At 41.4% G+C, this 16,740-nt stretch overlaps 1 protein-coding gene across 5 annotated transcripts in view; it reads left to right on the forward strand.

The window, feature by feature from the left end:
- The window catches only part of abat (4-aminobutyrate aminotransferase), a 32,843-nt gene extending 17,734 nt beyond the window's left edge, over positions 1 to 15,109 (forward strand). For 4 of the 5 annotated variants that reach the window (XM_044099081.1, XM_044099082.1, XM_044099084.1 and 1 more), the window contains 10 exons: positions 643 to 723; positions 845 to 937; positions 1,282 to 1,344; positions 1,435 to 1,498; positions 4,110 to 4,258; positions 9,849 to 9,986; positions 10,393 to 10,560; positions 11,578 to 11,724; positions 12,332 to 12,443; positions 13,001 to 15,109. In XM_044099081.1, the coding sequence (XP_043955016.1) occupies positions 643 to 723; positions 845 to 937; positions 1,282 to 1,344; positions 1,435 to 1,498; positions 4,110 to 4,258; positions 9,849 to 9,986; positions 10,393 to 10,560; positions 11,578 to 11,724; positions 12,332 to 12,443; positions 13,001 to 13,122 (1,137 nt within the window). In that variant the 3' untranslated portion in view covers positions 13,123 to 15,109. Of the gene's footprint in view, positions 1 to 642; positions 724 to 844; positions 938 to 1,281; positions 1,345 to 1,434; positions 1,499 to 2,468; positions 2,618 to 4,109; positions 4,259 to 9,848; positions 9,987 to 10,392; positions 10,561 to 11,577; positions 11,725 to 12,331; positions 12,444 to 13,000 lie in introns of all 5 variants that reach the window. The other variant, XM_044099083.1, reaches the window with a different exon arrangement.
- The last annotated feature ends 1,631 nt before the right edge of the window (positions 15,110 to 16,740 follow it).

Below are 16,740 nucleotides of genomic sequence, written 5' to 3' on the forward strand. Positions count from 1 at the left end.
AAATTTTATTTCTTGGATCAATCTCAACATTTCAGAATTTTTTGGCAGAAAATGTACTTCTTTTTTATTTATTTACAATAGCCCTTTTACACCATCCTAGATTCATGATCTAAAATCTGACATGCAAACAGATTTATTTTGGTCTGTATGTAAAATATCTTAAGTTAAAGGCTGGATTTTCTTCCATATGCTTTAAACTAAATGTTTCCATAGTAACTGTGGGTGTGTTGGACATAGCCAGGAGAATGCAATAGAAGCACAAAACCTTTTTAGAAATACTGAATAAATACTAGTATTACAATTCTAAAAACAGCTTAGATCCATAATTCTTAATCAAATCCAGTAAACCTTATAAATTAAAAAGATGTTCCAAACTAACAGTCGGACTGAACGGTAGTAGAAATACTCCATGTCCCAAGATGCAGCTTGATGGACAGTAAAATGTGGAACCTCTGTGGTACTCGGGGAGGAGTTAGGACTGATTCTGCAGAAGAGCTTTCTGTAACTTTTCTGAATAAGAACTGATGATACAGACACAAAGACATTTGGTTCTAAACTGTTTCAGTGAAGTGATTGAAAACAGTCGTATTTACAGCTTTGTGTGTTTCTTTGACTTAGTTTCTGCTTCTTTTTTTTTTCCAGAGCACATTCGTGAACCGACCTGCGCTGGGAATCCTGCCGCCTGAGAATTTTCCAGATAAAATCACTGAAAGTCTTCTCTCAGTTAGTAACACACACTGACACACACACACACTCTTTAACAGTTTTACTCATGTTCTAGTTCCCAGTAGTTATCAGGAGAGAAGATGATCCCACTGAACCCGGCTGTTCCTCTCTCCGTCAGATCGCTCCCAGTGGAATGTCACGCGTTCAGACCATGGCCTGTGGCTCGTGCTCCAACGAGAACGCCTTCAAGTCGATATTCATCTGGTACAGGGTAAGTGTGTGTGTCCACCCAGAGTGGTGCTAGCCATCAGAACGTCCACACCATCATGTTAAACAGATGAAAAGCAGCTGGAAGGAGGCATCAACCTTCAGGCAGGTACCATCAGATGTTAAGTAGCTCCTCTTTATGAACTTAACATTCTTAATATTTATTTTAATTTTTCTTAATGACACATTTATGACTTAAGCTAAAACCAAACTCTTTTTGAATTGGAGTGTTTTCAGGGCCGATAGAATCTCTGTGATCCTCATCAGTAACATGTTCACATCAAATCGTAACAGTCACTGATGATGGTCTTCCTGTGGAGCCCTGATTGTTTGTTTGCTTCGTTTCAGAACAAGGAGCGGGGCCACAACACACCGTCTGAAGAGGAGCTGACCTCTTGCATGACAAACCAGGTGGGCCCGCCTGGCAGCTTAGTGCTGAATGTGTAGAAACAATCCATTCCTGTCATTTTCTGTTTTCACGTTTTGCTTTGTGCCCCTCAGGGCCCAGGATGTCCAGACCTCAGCATTTTGTCTTTTATGGGAGGTTTTCATGGCAGAACTATGGGTATGTTACACACTTCCTGTTTGTCTATTGTTATTACCAGAGTTGGGAAGTAACTAAGTACGTTTACTCAATTACATATACTTGAGTAACTTTCTTGAAAAATATGTACTTTTAGGAGGATTTTTACTACGTTGTTCTTTTTGCTTTAACTTGAGTAATTTTATCTTTCTGAATTTTTTTACCCACTGAATGAAGAACAAACATGTTTCAACCAAAATTCACCAGACACACAGGCAGTTTATGTTAGTTTTTTTTTTATCAAAAGAAACTGATTTGGAAGAATGATTTTTTTTCCCCCCCCCCCTGATAGTCTTATTTTTTATTACTTGTATAAATTATTGCCATTTTCATCCTTAAGATACCAAAATCTTATTATATTTCTATGTTTTGTTTATAATATTTTTATATCTTTTGGTAAATATAAATAGATTTATATTTTGATCAGTCTGATTATGTAATTTTTAAATATTAAAATTAAAATATAATTTAATATATATATTAAAATATTACTTTTTTTTCTCACTTGAGTAAAAATATGTTAAAGTAGTTCTACTCTTACTTGAGTATTGCATTAAAAACAATAACACTTTAGAATTCATACACATCTGTACAGTACGATCTGTGTATAGATCCATTTTGTTTTTCTGTCGGGGTGTGTGTAGCGTCGCTGCCTCTGGGTCAGAACATGTCAGTTTCAGGCACCTGATTACCAGCAAAAACAAATTTTCTTTAAACAAAATATGAATATCTAAAAGATTAAATGCTTCCAAAGTAATTATTACACTTCCAATATGTGTATGAAAATAATGACAGGAGTTTTCTGAAGCAGCATTTTCTAAACTTTCATTCACAGTAGGAAGATTTCTTAGACATTATTAATTCAGTCCCAAATTTGTTTTCTGTATAGAGACAGTGAATGCTAATCATGGCTAATATCCATGTATGTCTTCATATTTTGCTCCCTTTCAAGGCTGTTTGGCTACAACACACTCCAAAGTGATTCACAAGTTGGATATCCCGTCGTTTGATTGGCCAGTTGCTCCGTTTCCCAGACTCAAGTATCCGCTGGAGGAGTTCAGCCGAGAGAACGCTCAGGAAGAGGCCCGCTGTCTGGAGGAGGTGGGCTGTGTGTTTGTGTGTGTGAGTGATGTTTTTATCACATCATGGGGACTTCAATCTGTTTACACAGTCATGTCATGGGGACCTCCTCTCTCATGGGGACCTAGAAGTTGGTCCCCATAAGGAAGATGGGTTTGACTGTATAAGCCCTTTTCAAGGTTCTGGTGAAGTTTCAGCAATGGCCCATATCCCATGTTTTTCTGTCACTTTTGTGTTAGGGTGTGTGACCCGATAATACTTATAAAGTTTCAGATTAGTACTGCACCTCATTGTAATTCGTACCACCTTCTTCCTGGTCCCCAAAATGAAGGTTATGGCAAGAACTTGAAATTATTTGGTTTAAAAGACAATATCAACTTGAAAGATAAAATGCACAATGCCAACTGAAAATGTAAAATTTTCTGCAAAGATTTACTCTACTAATTCAGTGTTTAGACTTTTGATTCTGTGAAAATACCCACCATCAAGAATTGTTCATAGTGTATGTTGTCTGTTTACTGATCTTTGATAAAGTTAAAAATGGGCTGCATGGTTTGAATTTATTAATAGTAAGGTGTGAAACAGAGTGCATAAAAGACTAAAGGTAAACATCTGTGGAAATATTTAGTTAACTAAATACAGTTTAACTGTAGTGTTAAACTGTAATGTTTAACACTACAGTTTTAGAGCAGTTTTAAGACAGCTCTATATATTTATTTACCCAACCTTTTCAACTAGTTATTTTGTAATAAAGAATAGGCAAGTGTTGTAGTCTCTAGATCTGCATTGATGTTGAAACCCTAAGGTAAAACACTAACAGCAAAATAATTTGAGAGCTTATTGATCCAAGTGCACAGTACACAAATGGAGAACTTTTAAGTTTTACTGATAAATTGTATTTTTTTAAATATATAAATAGATTTATATTTTGATCAGTCTGATTATCTAATTTTTAAATATTAAAATAAAAATATAATTTAATATATATATTAAAATATTACTTTTTTTTCTCACTTGAGTAAAAATATGTTAAAGTAGTTCTACTCTTACTTGAGTAAATGATTTGGGTACACTGAACTCCTCCGGTGGTTATAGTAAAAAAAAAAAAAATTGCATTAAAACAATAACACTTTAGAATTCATACACATCTGTACAGTACGATCTGTGTATAGATCCATTTTGTTTTTCTGTCGGGGTGTGTGTAGCGTCGCTGCCTCTGGGTCAGAACATGTCAGTTTCAGGCACCTGATTACCAGCAAAAACAGATTTTCTTTAAACAAAATATGAATATCTAAAAGATTAAATGCTTCCAAAGTAATTATTACACTTCCAATATGTGTATGAAAATAATGACAGGAGTTTTCTGAAGCAGCATTTTCTAAACTTTCATTCACAGTAGGAAGATTTCTTAGACATTATTAATTCAGTCCCAAATTTGTTTTCTGTATAGAGACAGTGAATGCTAATCATGGCTAATATCCATGTATGTCTTCATATTTTGCTCCCTTTCAAGGCTGTTTGGCAACAACACACTCCAAAGTGATTCACAAGTTGGATATCCCGTCGTTTGATTGGCCAGTTGCTCCGTTTCCCAGACTCAAGTATCCGCTGGAGGAGTTCAGCCGAGAGAACGCTCAGGAAGAGGCCCGCTGTCTGGAGGAGGTGGGCTGTGTGTTTGTGTGTGTGAGTGATGTTTTTATCACATCATGGGGACTTCAATCTGTTTACACAGTCATGTCATGGGGACCTCCTCTCTCATGGGGACCTAGAAGTTGGTCCCCATAAGGAAGATGGGTTTGACTGTATAAGCCCTTTTCAAGGTTCTGGTGAAGTTTCAGCAATGGCCCATATCCCATGTTTTTCTGTCACTTTTGTGTTAGGGTGTGTGACCCGATAATGCCCCCTTAAAGTTTCAGATTAGTACTGCACCTCATTGTAATTCACCAAATATGGTGGGGTACCACCTTCTTCCTGGTCCCCAAAATGAAGGTTATGGCAAGAACTTGAAATTATTTGGTTTAAAAGACAATATCAACTTGAAAGATAAAATGCACAATGCCAACTGAAAATGTAAAATTTTCTGCAAAGATTTACTCTACTAATTCAGTGTTTAGACTTTTGATTCTGTGAAAATACCCACCATCAAGAATTGTTCATATGCGTGTATGTTGTCTGTTTACTGATCTTTGATAAAGTTAAAAATGGGCTGCATGGTTTGAATTTATTAATAGTAAGGTGTGAAACAGAGTGCATAAAAGACTAAAGGTGTAAACATCTGTGGAAATATTTAGTTAACTAAATACAGTTTAACTGTAGTGTTAAACTGTAATGTTTAACACTACAGTTTTAGAGCAGTTTTAAGACAGCTCTATATATTTATTTACCCAACCTTTTCAACTAGTTATTTTGTAATAAAGAATAGGCAAGTGTTGTAGTCTCTAGATCTGCATTGATGTTGAAACCCTAAGGTAAAACACTAACAGCAAAATAATTTGAGAGCTTATTGATCCAAGTGCACAGTACACAAATGGAGAACTTTTAAGTTTTACTGATAAATTGTAAAAAAAAAAAAGACATATACAATATACTTCTTTAACTTTACAATGCAGTGTGCACTGGAAATGCAGTGCGCTGAATGCAGTGGGCAGGATGCGTGAAATGGAAGCTGGGAAAATGCAGCGCGGAAAAATGCAGTGCGGAAAATGCAGTGCGCACTGGAAAATGCAGTGCGGAAAATGCAGTGCGCACTGGAAAATGCAGTGCGGAAAATGCAGTGCGCACTGGAAAATGCAGTGCGGAAAATGCAGTGCGCGCGGGAAAATGCAGTGCGCGCGGGAAAATGCAGTGGAAAATGCAGGGGAAATGCAGTGCGGCGAAAATGCAGCGCGGAAAATGCAGTGCGGAAAATGAAAAGGAAAATGCAGTGCGGAAAATGAAAAGTGCGGAAATGCAGCGGAAAATGCAGTGCGCGCGGGAAAATGCAGTGCGGAAAATGCAGTGCGCACTGGAAAATGCAGTGCGGAAAATGCAGTGCGGAAAATGCAGTGCGCGCGGGAAAATGCAGTGCGCGCGGGAAAATGCAGTGCGCGCGGGAAAATGCAGTGCGGAAAATGCAGTGCGCGCGGGAAAATGCAGTGCGGAAAATGCAGTGCGGAAAATGCAGTGCGGAAAAAAGTGCGAAAATGAAAAGCGAAAATGCAGTGCGCGAAAATGCAGTGCGGAAAACGCAGTGCGGAAAACGCAGTGCGAAAATGCAGTGCGGGGAAAATGCAGTGCGCTGGCGGAAAGGCAAAAGCGCGTGAAAATGCAGGGAAAACGCAGTGCGGAAAACGCAGTGCGGAAAACGCAGTGCGGAAAACGCAGTGCGGAAAATGCAGTGCGCGCGGGAAAATGCAGTGCGCGATGGAAAATGCAGTGCGCGGGAAAATGCAGTGCGGAAAATGCAGTGCATACTGGAAAATGCAGTGTGGAAAATGCAGTGCGCGCTGGAAAATGCAGTGCGCGCGGGAAAATGCAGTGCGCGATGGAAAATGCAGTGCGGAAAATGCAGTGCGCGCGGGAAAATGCAGTGCGCGCGGGAAAATGCAGTGCGCGCGGGAAAATGGAAAAGTGGAAAATGCAGTGCGATTGAAAATGCAGTATACTGGAAAATGCAGTGGAAAATGAAAAGCGCTGGAAAATGCAGCGCGGGAAAATGCAGTGCTGGCGGAAAATGCAGTGCGGAAATGGAAAAGGAAAATGCAGTGCGAAAATGCAGTGCGAAAATGCAGTGCGGAAAATGCAAAAGCGGAAAATGCAGTGCGCGGAAAATGCAGTGCGGAAAATGCAGTGCGAGAAAATGCAGACTGGAAAATGCAGAAAATGCAGGGCACTGGATTTTGTGGAAAATGCAGCGCGCTGAAAATGAAAAGGAAAATGCAGTGCGGAAATGAAAAGCAGGGAAAATGCAGTGCGCTGGAAAATGCAGTGCGCGCGGGAAAACGCAGTGCGGAAAACGCAGTGCGGAAAACGCAGTGCGGAAAACGCAGTGCGGAAAACGCAGTGCGACGGTGGAAAACGCAGTGCGGAAAACGCAGTGCGACGGTGGAAAACGCAGTGCGGAAAACGCAGTGCGACGGTGGAAAACGCAGTGCGGAGGAAAACGCAGTGCGGAAAAAGCAGTGCGGAAAACGCAGTGCGGAGGAAAACGCAGTGCGGAGGAAAACGCAGAAAATGCGGAAATGGAAAAGGAAAATGCAGTGCGCGGCGGAAAATGCAGGGAAAATGCAGTGCGGAAAATGCAGCGGAAAATGGAAAATGCAGTGCGGGAAAATGCAGTGCGGAAAATGCAGTGCTGGAAAATGAAAAGCGCGTGGAAAATGCAGTGCGGAAAATGCAGGAAAATGCAGTGCGAAAATGCAGAAAAGCGCAAAATGCAGAAAAGGAAAATGCAGCGATGGAAAACGCAGTGCGGGAAAATGCAGTGCGGAAAATGCAGTGCGGAAAATGCAGTGCGCGCGGGAAAATGCAGTGCGGAAAATGCAGTGCGCGCGGGAAAATGCAGTGCGGAAAATGCAGTGCGGAAAATGCAGTGCGCGCGGGAAAATGCAGTGCGGAAAATGCAGAAAAGTGGAAAATGCAGTGCATACTGGAAAATGCAGTGGAAAATGCAGTGCTGGAAAATGTGAAAAGCAAGGAAAACGCAGTGCGGCGGAAAACGCAGTGCGGAAAACGCAGTGCGGAAGAAAACGCAGTGCAGAGGAAAACGCAGTGCGCTGGAAAATGCAGCGCGATGGGAAAATGGAAAAGCGGAAAATGCAGTGCTGGAAAATGCAGTGCGCGGGAAAATGCAGAAAGGAAAATGCAGTGCGAAAATGCAGTGCGGAAAATGCAGCGCGAAAATGCAGAAAAGGGAAAAAAGACTGGAAAATGCAGTGCGGAAAATGCAGTGGGGAAAATGTGGAAAATGCAGTGCGCTGGAAAATGCAGGGAAAATGGAAAAGCGGAAAACGCAGTGCGGAGGAAAACGCAGTGCGGCGGAAAACGCAGTGCGGAGGAAAACGCAGTGCGGAAAACGCAGTGCGACGGTGGAAAACGCAGTGCGGAAAACGCAGTGCGGAAAACGCAGTGCGGCGGAAAACGCAGTGCGGCGGAAAACGCAGTGCGCTGGAAAATGCAGTGCGGCGGAAAACGCAGTGCGCAGGAAAATGCAGTGCGGAAAATGCAGTGCGCGCGGGAAAATGCAGTGCGCGCGGGAAAATGCAGTGCGCGATGGAAAATGCAGTGCGGAAAATGCAGTGCGCGCGGGAAAATGCAGTGCGCGCGGGAAAATGCAGTGCGCGCGGGAAAATGCAGTGCGGAAAATGCAGTGCGGAAAATGCAGTCGGAAAATGAAAAGCGGAAAATGGAAAATGCAGGAAAATGCAGTGCGGAAAATGCAGTGCGCGAAAATGGAAAATGCTGGCGGAAAATGGAAAAGGAAAATGCAGTGCGGAAAATGCAGTGCGCGCGGGAAAATGCAGTGCGGAAAATGCAGTGCGCGCGGGAAAATGCAGTGCGCGATGGAAAATGCAGTGCGCGGGAAAATGCAGTGCGTACTGGAAAATGCAGTGCATACTGGAAAATGCAGTGTGGAAAATGCAGTGCGCGCTGGAAAATGCAGTGCGCGCGGGAAAATGCAGTGCGCGATGGAAAATGCAGTGCGGAAAACGCAGTACGGAAAACGCAGTGCGGAAAATGGTCAAGGAAAATGCAGTGCGGGAAAATGCAGCGCGGAAAATGCAGTGCGCGATGGAAAATGGAAAAGTGGAAATGTGAAAAGGCGGGAAAATGCAGTGCGAAAATGCAGCGTGGGAAAATGCAGTGCGGGAAAATGCAGGGATGGAAAATGCAGTGCGCTGGAAAATGCAGTGCGGAAAATGCAGTGCGGAAAATGCAGGAAAATGCAGCGCGATGGAAAATGCAGTGCTGGAAAATGCAGCGCGCGGGAAAATGCAGCGCAGGAAAATGCAGTGCGGAAAATGCGCGAGGGAAAATGCAGCGGAAAATGCAGTGCTGAAAATGTGGGAAAATGCAGCGCTGCGGAAAATGCAGTGCGCGGGAAAATGCAGCGGAAAATGCAGTGCGAAAATGCAGCGCGGAAAATGCAGCGCGGCGGAAAATGCAGTGCGTGCTGGAAAATGCAGCGCGGAAAATGCAGTGCGCGGAAAATGCAGCGCGGAAAATGCAGCGCGGAAGCGAAAAGAAAATGCAGTGCGCGGAAAATGCAGTGCGAAAATGCAGTGCATTGCGGAAAAGCGCGCATACGCGCTGGAAAATGCAGTGCGATGGAATGCAGCGAAAATGTGCTGAAAATGCAGTGCAAAAATCCAGTGCGCACTGGATTTTCCGAAAATCCAGTGCGACTGCATTTTCGCACTGCATTTTCCGCTGCACTGCATTTTCCGCACTGCATTTTCCCCGCTGCCAAGACTGCATTTTCCGCGACTGCATTTTCCCGCCAGACTGCATTTTCCGCGACTGCATTTTCACAGATTTTCGACTGCGCACTGCATTTTCCAGTGCGCACTGCATTTTCTCACTTGCACTGCATTTTCCCACGTGCAATATCCAGTGCGCACTGCATTTTCCGCACTGCATTTTCCAGTGGGCACTGCATTTTTCCGCACTGCATTTTCCAGTGGGCACTGCATTTTTCGCACTGCGTTTTCCCGTGCGCACTGCATTTTTCGCACTGCATTTTCCCGTGCGCACTGCATTTTTCGCACTGCATTTTCCCATGCGCAAAATCCAGTGCGCACTGCATTTTCCCACACGCACCGCATTTTCCTAACTTTTCTTTCCGCAGAAAGAATAGTTAGTCCCCACTCTCCATGAAAACCTCTGTGTGTGGGCGTGTGCGCACACCCATGTACAGCACAGGCTGAAGTCTCATCTCTTATTCATAATAATTGGTAATAATTTGCAGTGGCTGTTGAAGGAAAAAAACAATAACAAGACCATTCTCATATAAACTTCCTTTTCGTGTGAATTTTGTTATTTAACCTTCATAAAAAATGTTTTCAAAAAATACTGCAAGTAAAAATGTAAAAAAAAAAAAGATGGTGTTGTTTAAAGCCTGTTTATTATATTAATATGTTTTGTTTTACAGTGAATGTCTGATGCCTTTAACTATGAGATGACTGTTAATATAGAGGTGAAGGTTTAGCTCCTCTAGAAAAGAATTAAGTGTGTGTGTGTGTGTGTGTGTGTGTGTGTGTGTGTTTCTCTCTAGGTGGAGGACTTGATTGTGAAGTGGAGGCAGAAAGGGAAACCTGTTGCAGGAATCGTTGTTGAACCGATTCAGTCTGAAGGTGGAGATAACCACGCCTCTGCAGACTTCTTCAGAAACCTCCGCAACATTTCACGCAAGGTCAGCCATCCTGCTGAGGCCTCACAGCCTCGGTTCTGCCTGAATGGGAGGGAAGAACAGAGCAGTAAAGCAACCAAGTGAAATCAGACCTGTAGTGCTTTTAGTCGGACACTCAGAGGCTTTATATAAAATCAGTCACACACTGATGATGGCGAGCTACTGGATAGTAGCGAAGGCTGACAGAACAGTTACACATTTTGCTGTTACAACCTCATTCCAAAATGGATTAAAATCTTTTTTTTTTCTTCACTTCAAAACTACATTCAACACATAACATATTTTATGTTTTTTTTTCTTTTATATTTTTGCTAATATTTCATAAATGAAAGCCAAGAAGTGACATGTTCAGAGGTACCATGGGATGTCACTGTCTCACATCTCAGCGTTCTAATATTTTGTTTCTCAGCACGGCTGTGCTTTTCATGTGGATGAGGTCCAGACCGGCGGCGGATGCACGGGGAAGTTCTGGGCCCATGAGCACTGGGGCATGGATGACCCGGCAGAGATCGTCTCCTTCAGTAAGAAGCTGCTGACAGGAGGTTACTACCAGAAGGACGAGCTGCAGGCCGATAAGGTGGGTCAGCGGCTGAAATTGGACTTTTGAGTCAGCTGTTGATTTCAGGTCCAGCTTGAGTACATCAACCACACACTGTATGATGTACAATATTTAAAATTCAACATGTTAATTTTAATTAATTCAAACCATACAATGCAAATAAAATGCAGTAAGTAAATGGAATATTTATGTGAAATGTAGTCATTAAAATGGGAAGTTACATATTTAATTAAAATATCCAATCATTTCATTGCTCTATTAAAGCTGTCGTTGTGCTTTAACAATATTGCAATAGTTTAAGTTATTGAACAGCAATAGTTTAATATTGATTAAACTATGTGCAATTATGAAATAATGCATATGGATTTTAGAAAAAGAAATGTATAATAGCATATTCATTTGGTATAACTAATACATACTTGTGTGTATGTTCAGAACCCCCCCCCAAAAAAATGTTTAGTTTATATTTTGAATGATGTCGTTTTTGGATCTGCAAACAAAAACACAAAGATCTAAAACATCTCATGTATATTAATGCAGCTTCTAAAGAGTCTCACTTTATGACACCATGCATGAAGAATGAATACATGAGTTTATATGAAGAAGCTAGCTTTCTAAAATAATGAAAGATGAAATCACTCTCGGGCTTTTCAAGGGATCAGAACCTTTTCCTCTGTGGGCCGATTGGGAAAAGGTTCTGATCAAATGAATATCACGACATGGTGCTGTCACTGTTCAGCACCTCTGAACAACACATGAAGGCTTCCAGCTATTACAACCGGAACCGGAACCAGTCTGGTTCTTCCACCACCACCACCCAGTAGCTCCTCCCACCATGCCTGCCTGTGCAGCAGCAGCACCGGGTCAGAACGCTGAGCAGAAGTTTGGTTTACACTTTACAAACTTGTAAACGGATTATTCAGCTTGCAGAGAATAATCCGGGTTTGTTGCTGTTTGTCAGATCAGATCAGAGCAGATACCAGGATAAAAACGTCTCATATTAATAATCTTATGCTTGTGGTGTTTGTTTTTCAGCCGTACCGTATCTTTAACACCTGGATGGGAGACCCGTCCAAGAACTTGTTCCTGGTTGAGGTTCTTAATGTAATCCGCAGAGAGAACCTCCTGGAGGAAGTGACCCGCTCTGGGAAGGCTCTGCTGAACGGCCTCTATGAGCTGCAGGTACGGCAGACCGCCGCTCACAGCAACGCTGCCAACCTCTGGAACATCACTTTGTTTCAGCCATTTCATGTTGTTAATGCTTTAGTCTTACTTACACTTTAAGTGCAATAGATAAACTTAGATAGAAGAACAAACATGCCTTGATATGAATGGTTGCCATTCATAGTTCTTTGAACTTTTCCACACTTTCCACATTAAAACCAGACATTTCAGTGTATTTAATTTAGATTTTTTATGAAGGGCCAGCACAAAATAAGAGGAGCTGCAGTAAAATGATCCAGAGTTTTACATTTTCTCACAACTAAAAGTCTGAAAAGTGTGGCATTCATTTCTTGAACCACATTTTGCTGCGGTTACATCTGCAGATCTTTTGGAATCTGTCACTATAAGCTCTACTATAATCTTGAAAAAAAATTCTGAAAATTGTAATGCGGGTGAATACTGTAAGTTCTACCTTTTCAAAATTTGTAAAAATCTTCAAAATGAATGACTTGAAGTATTTAAAAAAAATCCTAAGGAGCTGCAGTAGTTCAGATTGCTGTTGGTGTTTTTATCATGTGAATGTTTGTGATAACAAGCTAACCCCCCTCCCCCCAACCCCCTCCAGGCTCAGTACCCCGGCCTGCTGAGCCGAGCTCGAGGACAGGGGACGTTCTGTGCCATTGATGCGCGGGACGCTGCCACGCGAGACAGACTAATGCTGCAGGCCAGAGACAAAGGTAGATTTTTCTTGAAATGCTTCCATAATGTAGGGAAAAAGTATTTTTGGGTTTGAGTTTGGGTCATTTATAGGCTTAGATGATTACGGTTTGACAAAACGAGACTTATTGTCAGTTTAACAATTCATTCACTTAACCACCAGAGGGCTCCACACCTCCTGTAAACAGCCACATCCGGCCAGCAGCATCATTCTGATCCCACAGGGGTTCAGTTTGGGTCGGTCCGTCTTCTCCAGAGGTAGACTGATAAACCGCCAGGTGTTTAACTTCTTGGAGGACAGTTTGGGTCTAAAACGTGGTGCTATAGGATTCTAAAAGTTACAGAATCTCCTCTTTCTTCATCCCACCACATCATACTGCCTCCACCAAAAGTAGCTTGAAAAGAAAGTTTTTTTCCATGGGCACAACCCACAAATTTAACTTTCCTACTAAACCAAATTCACATGCAAAGTTGAAAATAAAAAGAATTCCAAACTACAGTGTGTTTTTCTGTTTCTGTTGAAGCTGTGTAAAGGACAGGAGGCCACAGTAACAGTAACCGTGGTTTTCTTCAACAGGCGTGCTCCTGGGAGGATGTGGGGACCAGTCCATCCGTTTCCGTCCTGCTCTCGTCTTTAAGGAGTACCACGTCCACATCTTCCTCAACATCTTTAATGACGTCCTGGCTCAGTACAAATAAAGGCCGCACCTCAAGGATCCCAAGCAGAACCTACATAGGACAGAGTTAGGGAATCTGGCTGTCGTGATAAGCACAGAGAACATGTTTTTGTTTTTGGTTTTTTTTACAAATTTTCTGTTTAAACATCCAGAACCTGTTGGGTTCATAACATTTAAAACTGCAAATTTCCTTAGATATTACAGATGACCACGTCCTTTTACTCGTGGAGCCATGTAGCCATGCAGAGTTTAGACCAGAGGATCCATTTTCAGAATGAAGATGCTTCCCTAAAATAAATCAGCTAAGATATTCTTTATGTCATTCAGCTGGGTTCATGTTGGCCCACAGAGACTGATCAGGCTGTAAGCAGACTGGATGACGTCACGGCAGACCCCCAGCACGTTCCCCAGAAACCCCTCGGCTTCTTGGCCAGCTCAGCCTGGCGCTGTTGGTGAAGCACATCAACATGTTTTCCACCACTCAGCTGTTTCACATCCTTTTAATTAGCACCCAGCGCTAACAGCTCAGAAACAAATTTGTTTCCCGTTCACTTTGTGACCGTTCTGTCGTCAGTTTTCGGGTTCTAGATCTGATCTTCACCCGGTCTAAAGAACAGCGTCCGTCCTACAGGAAGACGCTGCAGAACGTCTGCAAATATTTGAATAAGGATGTGTGTGATCCTGTAACAGAGTCCAAGCTGTAAATGATAATGTAGCTGCATGTTAATAAGGCTGTCTCCATCCTAAGCATGAAGAACCAAAGTATTTAGTTTGTTAGAAGAAAGGTTGAATATGGTCCTGAATGCAGAACCCTGACAGTGAAAAGCAAACAGCAGACTGCATGTGATTTAACCCTGTCCTGTCTGGGAATGACTCTGTTCAGCCTCGTTGTAGACAAACCTGAATCCTAACACACTACGACATGCCCATATTATTCAATATATGTTTCCCTTGACCACTTGTTCATTTAATACTTCTTGCATCAAACTGTAAGAGTAAAACTGACTTCACATTTAATCAAGATGTCACAGATATCCCAGTGATCCAACAGATTCAAACTTTTCTAAGCATATTAAAAGGCTTGTTTAAAGATTCACTACTTTTTTTTTGCTTGTTTTAATTACAATTGTTAACAGTGCAAGTTCAGTAAGAAACGTTTCTTATTGTGGCCTATCTGCGCATAATCTACATGTGGCCAGAGAAATGCATGCTGGGTAATTCTTATATCAGCAGAAAAAAAGGTGGACATGTTCAGGTGTGATCTCTGTAGCTTACATGATGGACAATCTCCTCAGACATCACCAGCCATGCGGTGACCACTCCACCGCAGATGTTTGTTTTTCCTCTAGTGGCCACAAGAGGCATACTAGAGCAAGTTTCCCCTATCCAAATGTCCTTATTACAGAGCTCAGAGGAAATGTAGAGTTCTTCCTGAGGCAGATGGACACAGGGCACGGAGACAGCACAGCTCTGGTCCCTGCTGAGTTAAAGCTGAGAATTTGGAGCAGAGCAGTTTCACAGCCGAACTGATGTTCTGTTGTGTCCCTGAATGTTTAATGAAGCGCGTGTTAGGAATGTGAACGGCTTCATTTAAAGTGTAGCTACAGTTAATTTTACAACAGTGAAATTAGAGTAATATCCAGTTATATACATGAGTACATGTTCATTGGTTTTATAACAGTCATCCATAAACTATATGCCAGTTAATGTAACGTCTTCTATTTAGTCCACAGGGTGAGTTTGGGTCAGGTTTCGCTGTTTCGCTGCGTGTGGGCAGGCTGATGTGCAGCATGGTGTTAGTGATGACAACAGTGCCTGTCTGTTTGTTGTCAGTCAGTATTACAGAGTCCCTGTGATGACGTCCTTTTAAACAACAAGTCTAACTACTTGCACTGGTGATCTGAGATCTTGATGTAATTACTTTAGCTATAACTGTTATAACAATAATAACTGTTGTCTATAAAACATTCTGTCCTTGTATTGTGACAAATAAAAGCCATTTTAATTAACACCGTGTTTCTTGATTATTTTCACTGAAGTTATTTTAGGAAAACAGTTTAAAAAGTTAAGCATTTATCATGCATCAAGGATTTACCTCAGTTTTTAAGAATTGTTCTTCTTTCCTTCTTTATGGCAGTTGGCACTTATAGGTGTTTCAGAAAAACCCAGAGCTTTTAAAGCGACAGAACCCTGATTTCAAAGAGTGAAATTACTGTTTACTGAGAGAGAAAAAAAGACAAGCGTCAATTTGTAGCCCAGTTTTTCTCCAAGAGAGCGGGGTTAAATTAAAGCTGCAGTATGTAACTTTTATTGACAAAAGGTACATATTTGTTAAGACTGTCAATCTGTCGAGAGATTATCTGACAATAATTAAATTCCTCTGCATTCTCCCAGAAACGACCAATCAGAGGCATGACGTGGTTTTTAGCGCTGTCAATCAAAAATATTTAGCCATCAGTAGCAGGTGAGGGAGGAGGTGGAGGAGATTCATCTTTTCACAGATTATCTGTCTCATAACAACCAGACAAGAATAGAGACAAGAAAGCAAGGCATCTGCAGGCTCAAACAGAATCAAGAAATTATAACAGCAGGGGGGCCCAATTCAATTTTTTGTGATGGGGCCCAAGTTTCATGACGGCGCCCTGACTCGATAGATAGATGTGAATCTGTCTATAAAGACAGAGAAAGATGTTTGTATATTTTTCTTGGTGTATAGATATCTGGTTTCAACTGTGCCTTTTTTTTTTTTTTTTTTTAAGGTGGCCGTGTTTAATGTTTTGCAACTTCTGTAATCACAATCCAAGGACAATTTTTCACGTGGGAAAAATGTCCAGTTCTTGACAGTGCAAATAGTCTTGAAGTTCTCTTGGTTCAACAAGCCACATTTGTTGAGATACAAATGCCAGCTAGTTATCAGTAAATATGCTAATCTAATAGTGATTCTGATTCTTTTGATAACTCCACAGTACTTGCATTGAATTTTTTGCCTTTATTGTACAGCATTTTACTGTTTTTACATATTTTATCTTCTATTTTTATGTGAACCTAATTGTTTTGATTCACAATGTTCAGATGAGTCTTTGCTCTTTAAAGAGCAAAAAAAAAGAAAAAAAAGAAAGAATTTTATGGAAACCAATGATGCCATTCTAGACTGTTTGTCTTTCCTGCTGAAATTTTCCTTAATTTGTTATAATTTTGGTTTGTTAGTCTCAGTTCTGGATGATCTGATGGATGATCTGAAGCAGAGACACGTCTTTAGTGTCAGTCATGACAAGATGTGTCTGGAGCGGTTTGTGTTCATGGGTTTGCTGCAATGTGACGTTGTTGAAAGGAAAGATGGACTACAAATACCATCAGACCTGTTCAACAGTCTCACTGGTAAACCGGATGTCATGTACCACCTACCTAACAAGGTGTTTTTGTTGTTGTTTTTCTCATTTGTTTAACATCTGGTTAATTTGTTGCCTGTTTGGCAGCTTTCAAAAATAATTTGTCAAACCAAACAAAACAAAAAAACAAACAAAAAAAAAATCAGCCATGTGTTAATAGTATGTCACTTTTTATTGTAACAATTTCTGATGACATAAAAATGTTCATTTCTAATATTTACATGTAAATACAATTAATCATTAGAACAGTT

Source organism: Gambusia affinis, linkage group LG19 (assembly GCF_019740435.1).
Source record: "Gambusia affinis linkage group LG19, SWU_Gaff_1.0, whole genome shotgun sequence".
Taxonomy (NCBI): domain Eukaryota; kingdom Metazoa; phylum Chordata; class Actinopteri; order Cyprinodontiformes; family Poeciliidae; genus Gambusia; species Gambusia affinis.